General features: G+C 41.5%; 1 protein-coding gene across 1 annotated transcript; it reads left to right on the top strand.

The window, feature by feature from the left end:
* The first annotated feature begins 48 nt into the window (after window positions 1-48).
* On the top strand, window positions 49-20,244 carry OGFOD1 (2-oxoglutarate and iron dependent oxygenase domain containing 1). Its single transcript, XM_059905819.1, has 13 exons — window positions 49-262; window positions 1,796-1,941; window positions 6,348-6,394; window positions 9,329-9,429; window positions 12,996-13,112; window positions 13,696-13,787; window positions 13,993-14,121; window positions 14,423-14,536; window positions 16,564-16,643; window positions 16,923-17,233; window positions 18,727-18,849; window positions 19,290-19,348; window positions 19,840-20,244. The coding sequence occupies exons 1-13, from the start codon at window positions 109-111 to the stop codon at window positions 19,999-20,001; spliced, it is 1,635 nt and encodes a 544-aa protein (XP_059761802.1). The 5' UTR covers window positions 49-108; the 3' UTR covers window positions 20,002-20,244.
* The last annotated feature ends 2,321 nt before the right edge of the window (window positions 20,245-22,565 follow it).

Here is a 22,565-nt window from a genome sequence, read left to right as displayed (position 1 = left end):
TAGATAGCGGTGGAGAAACACGGGAAATGAGGCATTCTGGGAATTGCAGTCTCCGTAGGAAAAGAGCCGCTAGATTAGTGTGACGTGGGTCTTGCAGCTTGCGAGGAGATGAGTGGTAAGCGGCCTGCTGAGCCCGTCCCGGGCCGGGCTGGGAAAAAGGGAAAGAAGGAGGTGATGGCGAAGTTTTCGGATGCTGTCACGGAGGAAACCTTGAAAAAGCAGGTGGCTGAGGCCTGGAGTCGCAGGACGCCGTTCCGCCACGGTAAGCTGGTGCTGTGAAGGGGGAGGCGCAGCGCCGGGTCGGGGGCCTCTGAAAAAGTCCTGGCACTCTAGCCGATTCCTGAGCAGCGAGGCCACAGGGGAAGAGGCTCTTGGAGAGAGCGTGACTTTGCCACCTCCGACTCTCCTGCCTGGCCTGCTGTCCCTTTTCCAAGTTCAGTTTGGATTTAGAAACCTAGAAGAGGAAGAAATGAAGGCCAGGGAGTTTCGGGAAGTAAAGGGCATGCAAGTTCATGGAAATTCTGGAATTAGAGGTGAGGTAGAATCTTCTTAACTGATTGTGCGTCGTTGGGCAATGGGTTCAGCTCCTTACTATATAAAGTAGGATAACTAATAGTATTTCCCTCGGAAAGATGTTGACTGTGATTAATAATCTAATGTATGTATGCATCAATACATATTTTTCTGAGTAAGGACCAGTAAACATTTGGACACATAGTCGAGTAGCTTTTGCGGTTTTCCTCCGAAGGTGACGCTCGTTTGTCCCGTAATAGCGTAGCCAGAGCATTTGCTGGGAGCTGCCAGATAGCAGGCACCTGAGCTTACTCAGTTTTGCCGGCCTGTAGTTCAACAACGTGACCCATGAAGGTAAACATGGTTTTGACCAAAGGAAGGAACCTTCATCAAATGATTCCAGCCTCAGCTTCAGATATCACCTTATAGGATAAGAACTCTGCTTAATGCATCATGCTTTCCCTTCTAAAGTTTGCCATTATTTTTGTTTCAGTGGTTGAGTGCTTTAAGAGATGAGTCCTTGGTGTCCCGGATGCACATAGAAAGTGGTAGCTTCGTGTTTGGAGTGTAAGCTCTGGACACTCAGGGACTTTTCAGTTTCCTTATGTGTGGGATGGAGATAGTGATGACGTCTACTTTAGAACTGTTGAGAGGATTAAATGAGATAATGCATGTTAAAGCACCACTGTGCCTGGCAGCTGGTGGGAGGTGGTGGTGGTTTGTATTAGAGGGGTACATAATCTGTCCCACCAGAGGCAGTGGGTAAAACGTTGAGGTAAAACTCAAAGAGTTAGAGGAGGTTATGCCTGACCTGATTTTTTTTTTTTTAAGAAGTATGTATTTTATAACTTCCTCTAGCAGTAACTTAGGCAAAGAAAAAGGGTTGAAGAAAAATTGGCTGCCAGTATTGTTATTCTCGTTTTTAATTTGCTACTCTCATTTGAAGTTTTGGAGGAAATGAATTAAGACTCTAAAATACATTCAGCTGAATAAGTAATTGTTGAACTAAAAAACCCCCAAAAGAGCAGAAATCTTAATTTAGTGACATCGTTTATACTCATCTTAAGGACTAATATTTTTAAGCACAGTACCTTTAAAAAGTAGTAGTAAGTGGGGGGGAAAAAAAAAAGGAAGAGCTTATAATTCTTCCCCCAAATCTTAAATTTTAGGTACTAGATTTCTGAAAATTCACGACCATCCCTTTTGTATTCTCTCTACTGTGCTGCTCACAGGTCAAAAATACAAAAGGGAAAAGTGATAGATAATGCTTTCCTCCCCACAGAAGCCATTGTCATGGACATGGACCCCTTTCTTCACTGTGTGATCCCAAACTTCATCGAAAGCGAAAACTTCTTGGAAGGACTTCAGAAGGAACTTTTGAACTTGGACTTCCATGAAAAGTATAATGATTTATATAAGTTCCAGCAGGTATTTATGGCCCTTTCACATTAGCTTTTCCACTTCAGAAATTCATTTTCTATAAAATCATTGAATACCTTTAGACTTGAGGTTTTAGTTTGGGTTTGCCATTGAGGGTCCTTGCCTTGACGTTGTTAAAAGCATTAATTTATTTAACATAAGCTGAGTGTTAACTGTGTGTTTGGTGCTTTAATTATTATATGGAAGTCTTTGCCAGTTCCTGCCCTGAAAGCCTTTAAAATCTAAAATAATAGAGGTGATAGTGATGGTGAAAGATAGTCAGAAAATACAGTAAGCCGGTAAGTAAATACATTATAAACAAAAAGGATAAGTACATTTTGGGGAGTGGTATAATGAAGAGAGTAGTACATTGGAACGTAATAACCATTTAAATTTTTGAGGTCATGTCTTTGTTTTAGGTGGCTTGCTGTATTGCAGTATGTCCTGCAGAGAGTTAGATCTGTTCTTTTTAAATCGGTGGACAGTTGAATTTGGCAGAAAAGACTGTTTCAAAATCAAGGCTGGTTTTCCTACTCTTAGAAGACAGGCCCAGTCTAGGTATAAAAACATATAGGTCATTGGTTTCCCCAGTTTGGGGGGATATCTTTTAGTACATGGCATACATCACTCTTAGAAATCGTTATAGAACCTCAAGGACATCAGCCTTTAAAATCACAAAAAATAAAAGTGAAGATTAAGAACTATTTTGTTTTCTTTCCATTTCCCGCTGATTTCTTTTTATCAGGGATAAAAGAGTAACAAATTTTTCTGTCTTGCATTTATTCTTTTACACTAGAGCTGGTTGTGTCCCCCAGTCTGTCTATCTTTGGGCCTTACACATATGATTGAATTAACCAAGTTAGGTTAAATACACAAATGATGTTACTCTTAATAATTCAAAAAATCTAATGAAAAATAACTTTTAACCATAGTAAAGTTGTATAGGTTAATTAAAAACCATAGTTGTCTGCCTTTGTAATTATATCAGCTTTGATAACCCTAGGCCTCTTTGGTTGATTTGGGGCTATATGCATCTCTGATTACTGAAATTGAGAAAGTGGTTTTTTTTTATTTTTTTATTTTTTTATTTTATTTATTTATTTATTTTTTTTTAATTTTTTTTTAATGCTATTCTTGTCTGCTTACATTCTTTATATTTATGTATGTATGTATGTATGTATGTATGGCTGTGTTGGGTCTTCGTTTCTGTGCGAGGGCTTTCTCTAGTTGTGGCAAGCGGGGGCCACTCTTCATCGCGGTGCACAGGCCTCTCACTATCGCGGCCTCTCTTGTTGCGGGGCCCAGGCTCCAGACGCGCAGGCTCAGTAATTGTGGCTCACGGGCCGAGTTGCTCCGCGGCACGTGCGATCTTCCCAGACCAGGGCTCGAACCTGCGTCCCCCGCATTGGCAGGCAGACTCTCAACCGCTGCGCCACCAGGGAAGTCCGAGAAAGTGGTTTTTACTTAATGCAATTTGGTAGATGAAAATACTTCTAATTGTGAAGTCAGTGAGAGGCAAAATAATAGAAAGGGCCCTGGGTAATGAGAGGAAAAAGAAGCAGCCATTACTTTAGATCCCCATGGGTGCTTGATGAAACTCTGCTGTGAATAATTTTTACTATGCTCACTTTGGGACTGAACTTCTTCATCCTAAGACAGTAAATATAAAACCTGCTTTCAGTCTCCTGTCCCATAAAACTTCACTTATATCCCTTTTTCTTTGCTTGTGCTGTGAATTGACTTGATAATTGGGTCTATAACAACTTCTAGTCCTCCTAACCAAGTTTGTCATTAGGAGTAGCCTGATACTCTGTATTTTAAAGCAAGCATTACTGAGTGCATGCTTTATGCCATGCTAAGTGCTTTGTATTTATTAATTCATTAAATCCTTATAATGGTACATTACTGTTCCTGTTTCACAGATTAAGAAACTACATCAGGTTTTCCTTCTCTTCTGGATCATTCCTTTCAACATACCAAAAAAAAAAGAAAGAAAGAAAGCTGTTAGTTCTTCTCTTAAGGAAAAAAACGCTGTTGACCTAACTTTCCCCTTCAGCTATCACCCCATTCCTCTGCTCCCCTTGACAGTAGCATTCCTTCTGAGTCATCTGTAGTGTCTCAAATTCCTGTTCTGTTCTCTGTTAAGCCCACTTTATTAGGCTTTCACCTGTTACACACCACTGAAACTACTTGTCAAGGTCACTCACACCTTGCACATTAGTAAATCCAGTCATCAGTCTTCAGGCCTGGTTTTACTTGACTCTCGGCAACATTTGACCTACTTTGTTACTCCTCCTTCCTGGAGACTCTCCCCCGACCCCCCCTTACTTTCAGGAAACCATCCTCTCTTCATTTTCCTTCTACCTCACCGGTGAGTCCTTCTTAGTTCCCTTCAGTAGGTCTTCCTTTTGTACCTGGCTTCTTAATGACAGAGTACTCTAGAGCTTAGCCTTTGGATCACTTCCAGACAGATTGCAGAGAGTCTCATGGCTTTGCCTCTACTCTAGGATACCTATGAAGTGTCTCATACTTTCCAAAACTAAACTGATCTTCTCCCCCTAAATCTGCTCCACCTGCGATTTTCCCCATCTCAGTTCACAACAATCTTTCCAGCGGCTGAGGCCAAAAACCTTGAGGTTATCCTTGATTCCTCTCTCACACCTCATCTCCAGTCCATTGGGAAATTCTGTGGGCTCTACCTTCAGAATATATTCAGAAAAGCCCACTTGTTTCCACTTCCATTGCCAACACCTGATCCAAGCCATCTTTTTCTCTCACCAGGATTTTTCTCTTAGCGTATTAACCAGTCTCCTTGCTTCCACCCTTGCCCACCTACAGCCATTGTGTTCTTTTAAAATGTTAATGGAGGGACTTCCCTGGTGGCACAGTGGTTAAGAATCCACCTGTCAATGCAGAGGACACGGGTTCAATCCCTGGTCCAGGAAGATCTCACATGCTGTGGAGCAACTAAGCCCATGCACCACGAATACTGAGCCTGAGCTCTAGAGCCCACAAGCCACAACTGCTGAGCAGCATGCTGCGACTGAAGCCCATGCTCCTAGAGCCCGTGCTCCGCAACAAGAGAAGCCACCGCAATGAGAAGCCCACGCACCACAATGAAGAGTAGCCCCCACTCGCCACAGCTAGAGAAAGCCCGTGCGCAGCAATGAAGACCCAATGCAGCCAAAAATAAAAATTAATAAAGTAAAAAAAAAAAAAGTTAATGGACCCAAGAGAATTGAAAATATTTGTTCACATAAAAGCTTGTACGTAGATGTTTGTAGCAGCATTATCTATAATAGCCAAAAAGTAGAAACACCCAACGTCTGTCAGCTAATGAATGGATAGACCAAATGTGGTGTGTCTATACAATGGAATATTATTGAGCCAGAAAAAGGAATGAAGTACTAAGTACTGCTGCAACATGGATGAACCTTGAAAACATACTCAGTGAAAGAAGCTAGACACAGAAGGCCACATATAGCGTGATTCCATTTGTATGTAATGACCAGCAAAACATATGTAGAGACAGAGAGTAGATTAGTGGTTGCCAGGAGCTGGGGAGAGGGGGGATGGGGAGTGACTGCCTGATAGGTACAGGGTTTCTTTTTAGTGTGATGAAAATATTCTGGAATTAGTGGTGATAGTTGCACACCAGGTGAATATGCTAAAAATCCACTGAATACACACTTTCAGGTGGTTAAAATGGTAAATTTTATGTGAATTTTATCTTCAGTTTTTAAAAATTAAATGGGATCATATTATTCCTTTGCCCAAAATCTCCAAAGGTTCTCATTTCTCTGAGTAAAAGCCAAAGTGGTTCTAAGGCTCCCATTGCATCTTTGGCCCCTTCTCCTGCTGCTCTCCCCCAAATTGCTGTTGCAGCTGCACAGTCTCCTGCAGTTTCTTGAACAGGCCAGGCATTCTTCACACTCAGGACCTTGAATCTGCTTTGCTGAGATATTCCCTTGGTACACCTCCCAACCTCCTTCAAGCCTTTGCTTCACCTCAGTGAAGTCTAACCTGGCCACCAAATTTATAATTGCAAACCCTTCCCCACTCTCAGCACTTCTGGTCCCTCGTACGCTGCTTTATTTTCCCTCGACACTTGTCACCTATTTTTATACTGATAATCGACTTTTTATGTTTGTTGTCCCTCTCCGTCAAGAATATAAGCTCCACTGTAATAACTATGTAAGTACTTGTTGAATGAATAAGGCACAGAGAGGCTAGGTAACTTGCCCGAGTCATAGAGCTGCCAAATGGAGGGGCCATACCTCAAACCCAGGCAGTTTGGCTTCAGAGTCCAGGCTCTTAATGACAGTGCTCTACTGCCAGAGTGTTCCCTAAACTAGTCTCCTCTGTGTGTCTGATTTATGAAGGAAATCCTTTTTTTTCTTTTTTTCATGATCAAGTCTGATGATCTGAAGAAGAGAAGAGAGCCTCACATCTGTGCTTTAAGGTAAACAAGCGCTCATATTTGTTGGGTGCATAATACGTGCCAGACAGAGGAGTAAGTGCTTTAAATGTTAGGTCATACAACCTTTGTTGGTGTTATTGTCCCCTTTTGTAGAGGAGGAAACAGACTCTGAGAAATTAAGTAACTTCTTCAAAGTTAACTAGGTAAAAATTGAGGGAACTAAGATATAAACCTAAGTCTGTCTGATTCCAGGGCCCAAGTTCTCAATGATAAAGTGTTCAACCGTTAGTAATCAAGGAAACAACGCTGGAGATACCATCTTTCACATGTTAGTTTGCAAGTATTTAAAACAAAAACTCCAGTGTTGACAGAGGGGTAGATACCTTTATACAGTGCCGCTATCTTGAAGATGGTTTTGAAAGGTGTATCAAAACCCTTAAAATGATGCTTGTCTTTTTGTAGTATAATTCCACTTATAAGAATTTATCCTGAGGAAATAATTAAGGGTGTGCTCAAAAATTCTATACAAGATTGTTTATTGTGATGGTGTTTCTAACAGTGAAAAATCACAAATGCCCACCCATCAAGATTTATATAGCTAATGGTACAAAACAAAGTGAAAAACTATACAATCGTTGAATATGATGTGACTTTATTTATTTATTTTTTTGGCTGCGTTGGGTCTTTGTTGCAGTGCACAGGCTTCTCATTGCGGTGGCTTCTCTAGTTGCGGAGCACGGGCTCTAGGCACACGGGCTTCAGTAGTTGTGGCTTGCAGGCTCTAGAGCGCAGGCTCAGTAGTTGTGGCGCACAGGCTTTGTTGCTCAGCGGCATGTGGGATCTTCCCGGACCAGGGATCGAACCTGTGTCTCCTGCGTTGGCAGGTGGATTCTTAACCACTGTGCCACCAGGGAAGTCCCAATGTGTGTGACTTTTAACACATGAGTATGGTAAAGTTATTTCATCATCCTAAGATACTTTTTGTGTGTGTGTATTTTAACCTCTCTGAGACTCAGTGTCTCACACAATTATTGTTGTATCCTATTTTTCGAAGTGATGTATAAAATGATGATACTTCTTGCAGGCAAAGGCATATTAGGCTAGATGAAATAAACTTATCAAGAGAAAAGAAGTTAAAATAGCATACATGGTGGATCCCATATGAAAAAAGAGACGTATATTTGGATACCTACGTGTGTACAAAGGAAAAGACTTGGAAGGATGGAATGTTTAAATCTGGCTAGTAGGACTACAGGTTTTTTAAAGTTTCTTTTTACTTATAATAGGGTTTTTTCCTAGTTTTGCTACAGTAAGCCCATGTTACTTTGTAATAGCTGTCTGTTTTTCATCTATACAAGTTATATTTTCTCATTCTTTTTTTCTCTGCAGTATTTCCATAAATGTTAGCAGTCTACAGTTTATTTCTTCTAAATCCTGAAGTATTGCTCACGTGTTAACTGTAACTCATAATATTTCATATTTATTTTAGACCTTTTTTCCCCCAAGACCATGCTTTAAAGCACTATCTCATTAGTTCATACCACACCTCTGGTAAGCATTTCTTTCCTATGGGACTGAGTTACATTCTGTATCCAACGCGTAACAGCCAGATGGTAGGAGAGATGGAATTCCTTGGTCTTTACCGAAAGGTGATCTTTTTATTTCCCAGTTGGGTTCTGTGATTTCTCTCATGAATACAATTAACAAATGAGAATGACGGGAGAAAATAACCCTGTCGTGACACTTTCATAGGGTAACTAGAGAAAGAGCTTTCTATGGAATAAATTTGTGGAAGCTGATGTTACCAGTAACAGAGGGAATGAAGGCTTTGATAATACTAGTTACGTAAAGCATCAAGATTCAAGATTTTGCAAAAATGTCGACCACCTACATTACCTGAAGCCTGGTTTAGCAGTTTGCTATGCTGACCTATTATGTCTAATGTGCAACTCTGCCTATAAAAGTTACATGGCACTTTTGTTTGGACTAACCAAGCACAATATTTTATGGAATTTTTTGGATTGGGTAGCATACAGTGTAAAAAGATATTTGGTAATAAAATTTCAGGGCATCAACCTGGAGATTTGGTATCTAGTTATTAACAGCACAATTGCATTTTATGGGGATTTCAGTGATGTACATTTGGACTAGAATGATCCAAAAAATACTGTCTCTTCATGTGCAAAATTTGAACTAACATAAACCCTTTAAAAATGTTTTTTAAAATGTTTTTCCAGTTTTATTGAGATATAATTGACATAAAAAATGTTAATTCATCAAAGTTAACATAATTTCAAAGTTGACTGCCAACTGAGTAAGTTTTAATTTGTGTTAGAGTTCTATACAGAGCCACTTTAGCTGGTAAATGGAAATGTTCAACCATCTTTGTTTTTTTGGTATCCTGTTAATATCAGAACTTCTGTGAAAGAGTTTATTATTACGCAATTAGCATAATAGTCACCATTATTTTAACCTACAACAGTGTCACCCACCCAAGTGTTCATTAAACAACAGTGCTGAAAAACAGCTCTAAAAATCAGTGACTTCCGACTGGAACATTGGTGTTCCTATGACAAAGGCCAGACCACTGTCGTGATAGGGCAATACTATAAATTTAAGAGTAAGAAAAATAAGATGAGGGACTTCCCTAGCAGTCCAGCGGTTAGGACTCTGCGCTTCCGCTGCAGGGGGCACTGGTTCAATCCCTGGTTGGGGAACCAAGATCCCGCATGCCACATGGCGTAGCCAAAAAAAGAAAAGAAAAGAAAACAGTAGAGCAAAAATATATTGCAATAGAGAGATTTACATTTATTTCTCTGGGACTGTTACTCCTAAACTTTGCAAGTTTAAAGTGAGGAACATTCTCAAGATTGGATCTTAAATAAACCAAAACCTCCAGGAAAAAATAGTTGTGGCATAGATCCAAATGGAGCCCACATTATGGTGTAACAAGTTATCTTTTGTTTACATTTCTAGGAAAATTCTGTTTGAACATTTCCGGGCTTGGCTTTCAGACATTTCGAAGATTGACCTGGAATCAACCATTGATGTGTCCTGTGCTAAATATGAATTCTCAGGTAAGAAAGATTAAAACCTTGCTGTCGCTAAGATTTAAAGGCTTTAACTAAATGATCATGGGAAGACAGTTGTCAGTGTTGCAAAATCCTAGACTTCGTGTCCCTGCATAGCATGAGGATCTTCTTAATGAGTACAGTCTGACCCAGCTCATGTATAGAAATGCCCATCTTATTGGAAGGTATAAGGCAGTGGTTCTCTTTGGGAGTATGATGAAAGCTATGAACATATTGTAACCAAGCAAGGGCTTGTGTGCCCGAGGCACACAAAGCCAAACTCTTGACAGCGGTGTTTGTAGCAAAATAAGGACGCCAAGCAAGGAGAATGGGCAGCTCACGCTCAAAAAATGTGAACTCCCCAGTGGCTTTCAGGGAAGGGTTTTTAAAGACGGGAGAGGGTTATTGGATGCGTGATCAGCTCGTGGACTTTCTTCTGATTGGTTGGTGGTGAGGGAACAGAATGATGTTTCAGGAATCTCAATCACTGACCTTCTGGTTCCAACCAGAAGTCTGGGGTCTGTGTGCTTGTGGTCAGCATATAATCACCATCCTCCACCTGGGTGGTGAGGGGGTTTCTTAGTTTCTGCAGAACAACTCAAAAATATGCATCAGATTCTTATCTCTATCCCTTCAGGAGGAACTAGGAGTCCTGTGACTCTCGTCTCCTAATCATTAACTGCTTGAGCCTGCTCTTTGTAACCTGGGGGAGGCCTAGGAGACTGAAGCCTTTTTTTCTATAAACAAGAAACAAGGGACACAGAGGGGCTTTTGTGCCCAGGAAGGCTTTGCAGGGTCCTGCTTGGTTTCAGTATTTTCAGAAAAAGGCCAATAATGCACATACACACCAACTTTGCATACAGTATCAGGAAATTCAGAGATGATGGTGTAAGTTACTCTTAAACTTCCCAGGAAACACATAACTCCCTCAATGTCTTTTTTTTCTTTTGAAGGTAATGAGTGAATATATTCTTAAGGAAAAAATGTCAAACAATATAGCATACAGTGTAATCCACAACAGTCCCCTTCACCTTCTCCTTGTCCCTCTTCCTCTTCAGATGTGTCCACTGTCACCAGTTCGGGGTGCCTCCTTCTTGTTACCTTTCTGAGCATATAAATGTCCTTTTGATAACATGTTTGGTTTTCATCTGGAAGGAAAAGTGTTTTGTGTTGTTTTGTTTTACTAAATAAAATTCTGCTTTGGGTTTACTCTCCCACGTTGTCCTAGGGAAGTACAAATTGGTAACAGCATTTTGAGGATAACTTAGACACATGAAGAGTCATATGCCCTTTTTTTAACTTTTTTTTTAATTTGAAGTAATTTCAAACTGACAGACAAGTGGCAAGCATAGTACAAATAAGTTTTTTCCATTTTACCTGAGAGTAGGTTGCCCTTAGGATGCTCCGTGACCCCTGAGTACTTCAGTCACTCCTACAACAAGGACACTTCTGCTATGTGACAGTAGGAAGCCATCAGAATCAGGAACTACGATTGATACATTATTCGCATCTAATCTGCAGGCTCCATTCAGGTTCTATGATTTGGTCCTTTATAGCAAAGGGATCTGGTCCAGGGTTGTGCATAGCATTTAGTTGTCATGTGTCTTCAGTCTAGAACAGTTCCTCAGTCTTTCTTTGACCTTCATGATCTTGATGCTTCTGAAGATTTACAGATGAGTTATTTTGTAGAACTTCCCTCAGTTTGGGTTTGTCTGCTGCTTTCTCATGATTAGATATGTGTTCTTTTTACTGCATCTTATCAAGAGGTAGATGGTGTGTCATATTACCAGTGATATTAACTTTGATCACTTAATTAAGCTGGTGGCTGACATCAAGTTTTTTCCACTGTAAACTTGTTCTTTTCCTCTCTTTAAGTTAATAAGTATTTTGTGGGGAGACACTTTAAGATTATGTAAATATTCCATTTCTCATCAAACTTTGATTCACTTGTTTTAGCATCCACTGATATTTCTTACTACAGTTATTACTATGCAGGTTGTCAAATGGTGATTTCTTTCCTAATAAAATCATTTCTTTATTAGTTGTCATTCTACTGTAAAGAAAACCTTTCCCTCTCCCCAGTTACTCATTTGTTTATTTATGTCAGTGTGAATTTAAGGGTTACTATTTATGTAATGGTTACTGTCATTATGTTGATGCTCATATTGTCCCTGATTTGATCAAGAGGAGCCCCTTTAAGCTGACTTCTGTGTCCTTTTAGTATGTCCTCATGTTACTGAAACAAACTCGGGTTGCTCACAATGCAAGGCAAAGCCAATCTCCTGAAACCAGGTCATGGTGAGGGAAAGTACAGTTTATTCCAGGGCACCAGACAAGGAGAACGGGCCGCTCGTGCCCAAAAGACCCAAGCTCCCCGATGGGTTTTAGGGAAGGGTTTTTAAAGGCAAGGTGAGGGAGAGGGTCACAGGGTGCGTGATCAGCTCGTGCACAGTTCTCTGATTGGTGCATGGTGAGGTAACAAGGTGAGGTCACAGGGGTCAGCATCCTCAATCTTCAGGTTCCAGCCGGTCTGGGGGCTACATGCTCGTGGTCAGCTTTTCTCATCTGGTGCGGGGGGTCTGGTTTCTATAAAACAGCTTAGGAATGTGTGTCAGACTTACCTTTACCATTGAAGCAGAACTGGGAGTCCTTGTGACTGACCTATTAAGTTATGGCTACTCTCGTCTGCCTGCCCTATCTTTGTTTCTGCATTCTTTATTCCTCAGTCATTAGCTGCTGGGGCCTGCTCTTTGCTTCACATGGAGGGCCTAGGAGGTCACAGCTTATTTCCATAGCCTCTTTTTCCAATCAGCAATAAGCAGGGGACAGCAAGAGGTCTTTCGCCGAGAAGGCCCCTACGTGGGTTTCACTCACTTTCACTCATCCTTCTTATTATATCTTACTTCCTAGCAAAACAAGATTTTCCAGGGTTATCTTATATTTCCTGTGCTCTAGACAAGTCACATTGATTCCTCTGGTTTCATTTCCACACCATAGGGTTCATTCTAGATTTCTCCTTTTCCATATTGGCAATTCCATTCTTCAACCTTGAGAAATCTGCCTTCCGTTATTTTCAATATGTTTATTTATTAAAATAATCCCTCCGTGTGGAATGATCTCACTTCACCCATAGCATCCCCTCCCCTCTCCCACCTTGCCCGGATGCCTCTCTTGCTCAGTCCTGGAATAACTATGCAGCCATTAAAAGAGATGACAGAAAAGACATTTGCCATGTAATAAAAGAAAAAACAAAGGTCACAAAACAACCACTGTAGGATGCTATTTTTTAAAAAGCAAATACATGTATGTTGAAAAATACTGGAAGAATATATGTAAAAATATTAGTAGTGATTGTCTCTGAGTCTATATATGTGTTCTTCAGTGTTTTTAGAGTTTTCTATATTGACAGTTTTATTTCTGTAATTATAAAAGAGGAGAAATAAGTGTCATTTTAAAGCTGGAGGAGCTGACGTTACGGAGGAATAGCAGGTGGACTGATAGTGAGCGCAGAGTCAGATGTCCGCTGCTCATTGCCGCACAGGGACATTACGGTGTGCGCTGAACTATTGCAGATGCCCTGCTCTGCCATGACGACGAGCTGGAAGGACGCCGGATTGCCTTCATTCTTTACCTGGTTCCTCCCTGGGACAGGAGCCTGGGGGGCACCCTGGACCTGTACAACGTTGACGGTAAGACAAAGGCATGCTCTTCAACACCAGCAGCCCCTTCTGGGTCCTTACGTGCTCTGTCTGTGCTCCTCGGGAGATGGAAGCTCTTCATTACAGTGGCGACCGCAGGGGGATAATTGCCAGCCCCGACAGCCACCTCTCCTGAGTTGTGCCTGAAATTATCATTACTCCAGAGATAAGTTAGAGCCGAGTTAAGATGAGGAATAGTCAGACCTTCTGAATGCTGGCCGTGGGAGGGTAGAGAACATGTGCAGCCACCCGTGGCTATGAATCTGCCAGGACCAGTGCCTCTGATGGGAGGTCAGGGTCTTTTTTATTTTTTAATGACTGACACCAGAGCTCGACTCCAGAAAACGTTCAGAACCTTTTCCAGCCTTCATCAGTAATAGATGGTGGAGTAAGAACAGATATCACCTAGCAGAACTATATAAGAGGAACAGATGGAAGGGGGTGGCATATGGGGATCTGGAGGGGACATTTAGCTACCCTTAGAAATTGGCAAATTGTCAAGGTGAAACGAGGCGGCCTGGAAGTGGTTAACGATGATGAAGCACATTTACGGATGTGTTCTCTCCCCACGCAGAACACTTTCAGCCGAAGCAGATTGTCAAGTCTCTTATCCCTTCGTGGAACACACTGGTTTTCTTCGAAGTGTCTCCAGTATCCTTTCACCAGGTAAAGACTGTGAGCCACAAATGCGTAGAGGGCCAAAGAGCATGCTTTTCAGTCGCTCGTTTTCTGAATGTGACGGCCTCCGGTTGGACAGTCCGGCCAGGTTGTTTTCACACCTAGTGTGAAGGGTCCTGAAATTAGTGAGCCTTGGCTGGTAATCTTCCCCTCTGGTCTTTGCATTGATGTGCTGCTGGTCTTGTCCTTTCAGGTTTCCGAAGTCCTGTCTGAAGAAAAGTCGCGTTTGTCCATCAGCGGCTGGTTTCATGGTCCTTCACTGACCAGGCCTCCCACCTACTTTGAACCTCTCATACCTCGGAGCCCTCACATCCCACAAGATGTAAGGATAAATTCCTGTTGCTGGGATTCTTGTCTTAGAAAAGCTGTGGCATATCATTTGCTTTTCTGGTTTTAAAAGTGGCTCATCCTGATAACAGAACTAGGCTTTGAGCTTGCCTTTCCACCCTTCTTAGATACACTTTTGATAGTGTCTTTCTAAGGCAGAGCTTTCCAGAACTTTATTTAACAAGGAGAAAATTATAAAATGAAGATTTGCATACATTTTACTAGTGTAAAATGATGTCAGAACAAAAGCAGTAGGAATTATTAACCCACCCTTTGCATCTGCTGCTTCTTTGTAGCATGAAATTTTGTATGACTGGATCAACCCTACTTATCTCGACATGGAGTACCAAGTTCAAATTCAGGAAGAATTTGAAGAAAGCTCTGAAATTCTCCTAAAAGAGTTCCTTAAGGTAGGCCAGCAAATCCTGTCCAATATAGCACATTTGGCATGCAGCCTTGCTTCCTGGGTGGGTGAAGAGGCATCACTAAGAGTTTTTGTTGCTTTTTGTTTTGTTCCTGGTTAGCATGTTTACGTCATCCTCTTCAAATAAAGTATAGTAATGATGATAATAGCTAACATTGGTATCAGTCGTATGTTAGTGGGTTGAGTCCCTTGGGTATTCCCCAGTTTTCTAGAATCTTAATCACACACGCTTTTTTTTTTTTAATTATTTTTGGCTGCACTGGGTCTTCACTGCTGCATGCGGGCTTTCTCTAGTTGCGGTGAGCGGGGGCTACTCTTCGTTGCGGTGCGCGGGCTTCTCATTGCAGTGGCTTCTCTTGTTGCGGTGGCTTCTCTTGTTGCGGAGCACGGGCTCTAGAGCGCAGGCTCAGTAGTTGGGGCACGCAGGCTTCAGTAGTTGTGGTGCACGGGCTTAGTTGCTCTGCAGCATGTGGGGTCTTCCCGGACCAGGGCTTGAACCTGTGTCCCCTGCATTGGCAGGCGGATTCTTAACCACTGCACCACCAGGGAAGCCCCCCCCACACACTTCTATATTGGGGATGAGTGGTGTGTAGTTCCCATCCTAGTCATTTGATGACTATGGTACTTACCAATTACTTTTAAATAATAGAAAGATTACTGATTAACAAATTAGTAGCAAATGTTTGAGAATGATGAGGTAGCACATTATAGTGGAGACAGAACTAGGTTAGAAGTTAGAAGACTTTATTTTTATTTTTATTTTTTTAATAAATTTATTTTATTTTTGGCTGTGTTGGGTCTTCGTTGCTGTGCATGGGCTTTTCTCTAGTTGCAGAGAGCGAGGGCCACTCTTCCCTGCGGTGCGCGGGCCTCTCACCGCGGTGGCCTCTCTTGTTGCAGAGCATGGGCTCTAGGCGCACGGGCTCAGTAGTTGTGGCTCGTGGGCTCAGTAGTTGTGGCATGTGGGCTCAGTAGTTGTGGCTTGTGGGCTCTAGAGTGCAGGCTCAGTAGCTGTGGTGCACGGGCTCAGTTGCTCTGCAGCATGTGGGATCTTCCCAGACCAGGGATCGAACCCGTGTCCCCTGCATTGGCAGGCAGATTCCCAACCACTGCGCCACCAGGGAAGCCCTAGAAGACTTTATATTCACGTCTTGGCTCCATGGTTTTACTGACCTGAGCAAATTACTAAGGTCTCACTTTTATTTCATCCTCAGTTAAACTGGGATAATACTTGCCCTGCCCGTCTTGAAGAGTTGTTGTGAGGGCCAAATGAGATCACGTATGCGAGTGTGGTTTTCCCCAATTGACCCTGGGTCCCATGGAATCACAGTCCCAAGAGTTGGTGCCTCCTTGAAAAAAAGGTTGAGAGACACTACATACTGCCTCTCTCTCTGAATTATATAGCTGACAATAGCATATTAAGGAATTCGAGAAGTATTACTAGTAAATAAACTCGTTTAACCCTATTAACTCAGCTCACCTAAACCATCCTTTTGGGATCCTCTTTCCTGTTTTACAACTAATAGGATAACTGTTTGTAGAATACTCCTTGGGAAACTGCATTAAACAAGTACTTATAAAGGCTCTTATGGAGAGTATTTTAATAGATTAATCAGCTTCTTGTACTACACTGGACTTTTTAAGTTTAGAATGCTGATTAAATCAAGGGAATGAGCTGAGGCCTAATGAATCTGTATTATTATATAGACATTTTCATTATAATAAATGCAGGAATTTGAGAGGTTTAGCAATTAGACATAAGACATACAACTACTTAAGGAAATGGCCCAAACTGACACTCAGGTGACTTGGCTAAAGCATGCTGACGATTTATCCAGTCTTTGCTCTGGCTTCAGCGTATCAGGACTGGGGGAGGTTGTGTGAAAGGGGTGAGAGTCACCTGGCCCTTTTAGGAATCAGCCAGCATGATTCCGCAGAGCTGCTGTACCTGCAAGACCAGTGTGGGATCATAGGGAGATCTGCTAACTGCTGCTTCATTTGCTCCTTTTCCAGCCTGAGAAATTTGCAGAGGTGTGTGAGGCTTTGGAGAAAGGAGATGTGGAATGGAGCAGCAGAGGTCCCCCTAACAAAAGGTAGAACCCATCATCCAAGACGTTTGCTTCTGCATTCAACACCTGCCTGTTTGTCTGCAAGGCTCACCTCCAATAATAGGACATTTGCCCTGATGATGTTTTGTTCCCGGGGACATCCAGTAGCAGGCCCTAACAAAACCTCATTATTGTAACAACTTGGACATTAGTAAGCTATGCAAGGTTTAGGGAGAGAGATACAAAGCTAATGATCAGCTTTCATCCCATGAGTAATACTACATCTGTGGCTTTGATGAACACCTTGGCATCGCTGCTTTCCAGGTTTTACGAGAAGGCTGAGGAGAGCAAACTTCCCGACGTCTTGAAGGACTGCATGGCATTATTTCGCTCCGAGGCAATGTTCTTGCTGCTCTCCAACTTCACAGGCCTGAAACTTCACTTCTTGGCCCCTTCAGAAGAAGGTGAGCTTGAGGACAAAAAAGAGGGAGAAGCAGCCTCTGCTGCTGATGACACTGAAGAAGGGCCTAGCCGCAGTTCTGAGCCAGAGAGCAGGCGGGCGGCCATCAGCAGCAGCAGTCAGCAGAGCAACGAACAGACGGACCCAGAGCCAGAGGAAAACGATGCAAAGAAAGGTAAGCTGCTGTTACGTTCTGTCCTTCTTTTACTGTTAGGTATTCACGATTCAGTCATTTATTCACTCAACAAACATTTCTTAAGCACCTGCTATATGCTAGGCCCTATTTCTGGAGCTGGAGAAGAAGACAGACAAGGTCTCTGCTCTCCCTGGCTTATAGTCTATTGATAGTAGGAGAGGACAGAGATGAAATGATACACGAACAACAAGAAAACATCAAATAAGGATAGGTGCGCTGCAGGAAATCTGAATAGGGTTCCGCGCTGAGGAACGACTGGGTGGCCTCTTAGGTGAACGGGCAATCTGGACCAGCCTGTCTGAGGAGCTGTCATCCAAGCTCAGATCTGAATGACGAGAAGGACCTGCTAGAACAGCATTCCAGGTAGGAAGAACAGCTAGTCCATTTTATTAGGCTAACAGTAGTACAAATGGTGGAGAGAAATATGACTGGCTTTACCTAAACCTACTCTAAAACACAAGAACATAAAGAAGAGGAAGGTGAGTGGCTTCTTTCTGCTAAGAACCAATATCAGCCTAAGAAAAACTTGCTTGAATTTGGACAAATAGGTAGAAGGAAATTATTAAAAGCAGAGGACGTTTAATCATTTACAAACAAGATGGAATGGACACATGACATTAAACTAGTAGAATGTACAACACCAAGAGCGAACCCTAATGTAAACTGTGGACTTCAGTTAATAATGCATCAATATTGGTCAGTTGTAAAAAATAAATCACACTAAGGCAAGATGTTAATAATAGAGGAAACTGATGGGGAGGGGCAGGGGTTGTGTGTGGCAGGAGTAGAGGAACTGTACTTTCTGGGAAATTTAATTTTTCTGTAAACTGCTCTAAAAAATAAAGTTTAACAATAATCATGTTATTTTAAAAAAAATTTCTGGCAGCTAAATATATACTCCATCTGAAAATCATGGTAAAGAGAAATAGAAAGTCAACTTTTTTTCATTATAAGGCTTATATATATATATATATATATATATATTTTTTTTTTTTTTTTTTAATGCTATTCTTGTCTGCTTACATTCTTTTTATGTATGTATGTATGTATGGCTGTGTTGGGTCTTCGTTTCTGTGCGAGGGCTTCCTCTAGTTGTGGCAAGTGGGGGCCACTCTTCATCGCAGTGCGCGGGCCTCCCACCATCGTGGCCTCTCGTTGCCGAGCACAGGCTCCAGACGCGCAGGCTCAATAATTGTGGCTCACGGGCCTAGTTGCTCCGCGGCATGTGGGATCTTCCCAGACCAGGGCTCGAACCCGTGTCCCCTGCATTGGCAGGCAGATTCTCAACCACTGCACCACCAGGGAAGCCCCTATAAGGCTTATATATTTAATAATATAATGGAGCAATAGGTCAGCTGAAGGTTTATGGAAATGGTTTCTCTTTAGTGCTATAACTATTCCTAATTATCATTCTTTTGCAATCTACAGTGGTATCAAGGTTATTTTTTTCTGGCCTTCTGTTTTTTTCTTAGAATCAAGTGTTCCCACATGCCAGGGGGAACTGAGGCATTGGAAGACTGGTCACTACACTTTAATCCATGACAACAGCAAGACTGAATTTGCCCTGGACTTACTTCTCTACTGTGGCTGTGAAGGTAAGAGGGACAGTCTCTCCTGAGTGACCCTCTCTAACTGAACCAGTTCACAAGTAATTTGCCTTGGCCAGGATCTCAGATCACAGGAGCTCTATGTTGGAAGGGATCTTAGGGGTCATGAATTTCAGTCATCTCCCAACTCAGAGTACTATTTGTATCTGTGACCAAGGTAGAGGAGATGAAATAAATCATAATTTCCATCTAAGGAACCCCCCAGAGCTTTTATGTAATTGTCCTTCTAGGTGTATTTTATATTTAGTTCTTAGTTTTCAGTTCTTATTCAGTGTTGGTTGAATGATAAATTCAGGCTTATAAGTCAGAGTTGGTTCTACTGAACTCCCAGATCCCCGTTTTAAGCAGCATGGGATCAGTTATTCGAACAGATGATGTAACTCTTGCAGTGAGAGTTCGCTGAATGCTCTTTGTTTTCCCTTCATAAGGCTGGGAGCCAGAGTATGGTGGCTTCACCTCCTACATTGCCAAAGGAGAAGATGAAGAGGTAAGTTGCTTCTGACAGCAAACCATCCTTCTTTAGTTCTTAAAGATGCTTTCATTCTTCAGAGACCCAACTTTTATGACCTTCTGGCCAGTGTCTTTAGCTGATAAATCCACATTGGTCTGTCTGGCAGTGGTTCTGATTTCTAGTAGAAAGTACTCAGCATGGAATAAAGAGGCTAAAGGATAATCACTAAGCATTCTACCCAGGTAAAAGAAATTCCAAATAAATTAAGAGTCAGATGGTGCATTCCCATGAATCTTTAAATGTAGTAAGAAATCAATGCATTAGGTAAAACTTTTCTGGGTATGTACTGGAATGGGGCCTATTGGAAAATGTCTGGACAGCAAGATCAGTAGCTCCTCCTAGTAAAGGATACTTTAAAGGATCCTCTATCGCCAGAGCCTGAGTATTTGATATGGAACCATCTGTTTGAGAAAAGCGGTGAGAAGAATCTCTGTGTTCTGATGTATCACTGTGTTTGCCTATTTCAGCTGCTAACAGTGAATCCAGAAAACAATTCTTTGGCATTGGTCTACAGAGATAGAGAGACTCTGAAATTCGTCAAGCATATTAACCACCGAAGCCTAGAACAAAAGAAAACTTTCCCAAACAGAACAGGTTTCTGGGACTTTTCATTTGTCTATTATGAATAAATAAGGTTGGGCAAAGCTGGAAAGAGGAGACCCTTCCTCAGTACTGGGACGTCTGGAAGAGTTAGGCATCGAGTGAAGGAAAGCTACAAGGTGACCTGTGTGACAGCATTCTTAAAACTGTGTGTGGTTGTCCTTTAGTAGGGCTCATAATGATTATCCTCAATCTAGACCTTGAGCTTGGAGATAGGTACTTATCTCTTCATGTAAAATAAAAAGGGGTTTTGTCTTTTTCTTTAACATTCAGTTCATTTTCCATATTGGCTTCTTAGTGATTAAAAAACAATATGTGGTAAAATATACGTGACATAAAATGTATCTTTTTCAAGCGTACAGTTCAGTGGCATTAAGTACATTCACATTGTTGTGCAGCCTTCACCACCGTCCATCTCCAGAACTCTTCCATCTTTCCCAACTGTACCTCTGTCCCCATTAAATAGTAACTCTGTACTTTCCCCTCCCCACAGCCTCTGGCAACCACCATTCTACTTTCTGTCTCTATGAATCTGACAACTCATATTCCTCATAAGACAAATAATAGAATGTCTGTCCTTTTGTGACTGGCTTATTTCACTCCGCATAAAATCTTCAAGGTTCATCCATGTTTCCAGTGATTGATTGACTTTTTTTTTTTAATATAGACTCATAAATTTATGACTGCAGATTCTGTCCTTCCTAATTTCACTGGTTTAGAAGATTACAGAACCTTACACCCTGTTCATTCTGGGCCCATTGCACTTCCTCCCACTGCCTATGGCTTTGTTCCACTGTGACTCTCTGTGGACTGTATAGACTAGGCGATGTGTAGTCTGTTCCCTTGGAAAAAGCCTGGCCTGAAACCACGTGGCCACAAGAAACTTCTGGTCGGTAAAGAAGATGTGCAGTAGTTTTCAGGTGCCCACTGCTCTTCCATCCTGGAGTTGTGCCTCCACTATAACTAAATGATTTTCTAATCTCACATATGGCTTTCATTTCCTAAATAGTGTAGGGTCAACTATCAAACTAATTGCCTTTCTTGAAGAGACCAAATACTAAACACCATGGCAGAATGCCAAGAAGCTGTCCATTTTGTTACATTCTTTTTCCCCTGAAGTGTTCAAGGGGATTATATAATAACTGCTACCCATGTGCATGGGCGTGCATGGATAGGTGTAAGGTGTCACTGCATCTTTAGTTGAAAGATGCTATTCTCATTCCATTCCAGTGCTGTCTCCCTGTTAACTTCCTCTTTTTTTACGTGTATTACTAGCTATTGCAGTAGCTTTTATTTTGGATTTTACTCATTAATAGGAAAAGCATTTGGCTTTATCTTTTTTTATCTCCTAAAACTTTGAGTACTAAAATTTGAATTTAAATGAAGAAAATGAGTTGCACTTTCTTTTAGGTTGATGGTTTCAAAATTTTGATCTTGTACCCCGATCAGTTAAAAAAAAGTTTTAGCATGTATGCTCATTATATGGATATTTATCTATAAATTCTACACATGTACTAATATTCAGTATTAGTTGTTATAAAACAACACTAATTTTTAAAAATTGAGCTAAAAAGAAATACCTAGCACTAGTTCTCATATTGTCTTTCCCCACCAACATGGGGGGGACCATTTACATGCATACTGTTTTGGGGAGCACAATTTTTTAACCATAGTGTAGTGACACTCAAGTGGGATTACAAGTACTACTCTGTTACTAATGGTTTAAATTTCAAAGCTTGCCTTTTCTTTTAAGTTCCTGCAGACTGAAAGTCATCCCTATAATATTACTTGCACTCACTTGCTTTCTGATGTGTTTTTGTAAGTGCCAGCAAGAGGGGTGAAGTTCTAGTTAACACCTTCTTAGTGGCATAACCCCAGGAAGCCCCAGGGAATAGGGCTGAGCAGGTGAAACCACCATGTGTGCCAAGCTTAGAAAACAGTTTGAGACTCATGGTTGTAGGTAACATCTAAGAGTTCTGGAGCACGGAGTCTAAGTTGTAGCATCCTACACAAGCATTAAAATGTGTTTATTACATTCTCCTCAATCTCAGTGTGTTTATGGTCTGTCAACACAGCAGAATCGTCTACACACTACAAAAAAGGATTCTGGTGTCCAAGGGGAAAGAATCCCTGAGAGCCAGACTGTGATGTTGCTGTCAGTTACATCATTTACAGTGGTACCTCTTAGACTGTGAAGGATGGTGTAACTCACAGGTCAGTTTTCTCCACTGAAGGTACCCAGTGATGAAGAAGTTGCTTTTCCTCAGCATTTCATTCTTCATCTTGACTTTTAGGGCCTAGAGCCGATATTGACAACTGTTAAGTAGCAACAGAGGAATTAAAACATGGGCATCTCTTTTATACTTCTTGCAGAGAAAAGCTATGATATTCACCTGTAAAATATGTCATCTCTTAATTCTTGTAATTCCTTGTAATAAAGGAAGATTTTTTTTCCCAAAGAGAATAGCTTTATATATATATTTTTAGATTATCTATATAATACATGTTCGTTGTGAAGAACACAACATGTAAAAATATGAAGTAAAGGTCACCTGGAATCCCACCATACTGTGATAGCCACTGTGTGCTATGT

This window comes from Balaenoptera ricei, chromosome 19 (assembly GCF_028023285.1).
Source record: "Balaenoptera ricei isolate mBalRic1 chromosome 19, mBalRic1.hap2, whole genome shotgun sequence".
Lineage (NCBI taxonomy): Eukaryota > Metazoa > Chordata > Mammalia > Artiodactyla > Balaenopteridae > Balaenoptera > Balaenoptera ricei.
Note: the sequence above shows the minus strand (reverse complement) of the source record. Positions and strands in the feature narration are given on the sequence as shown.

Coding starts and splice junctions, on each gene's coding strand:
- OGFOD1 (XM_059905819.1), top strand. CDS start 109: ATGAGTGGTAAGCGGCCTGCTGAGCCCGTCCCGGGCCGGGCTGGGAAA. Junction 14,122..14,422: donor GCCCTCACATCCCACAAGAT/GTAAGGATAAAT, acceptor GCTTCTTTGTAG/CATGAAATTTTGTATGACTG. Junction 16,644..16,922: donor AGAGGTCCCCCTAACAAAAG/GTAGAACCCATC, acceptor GCTGCTTTCCAG/GTTTTACGAGAAGGCTGAGG.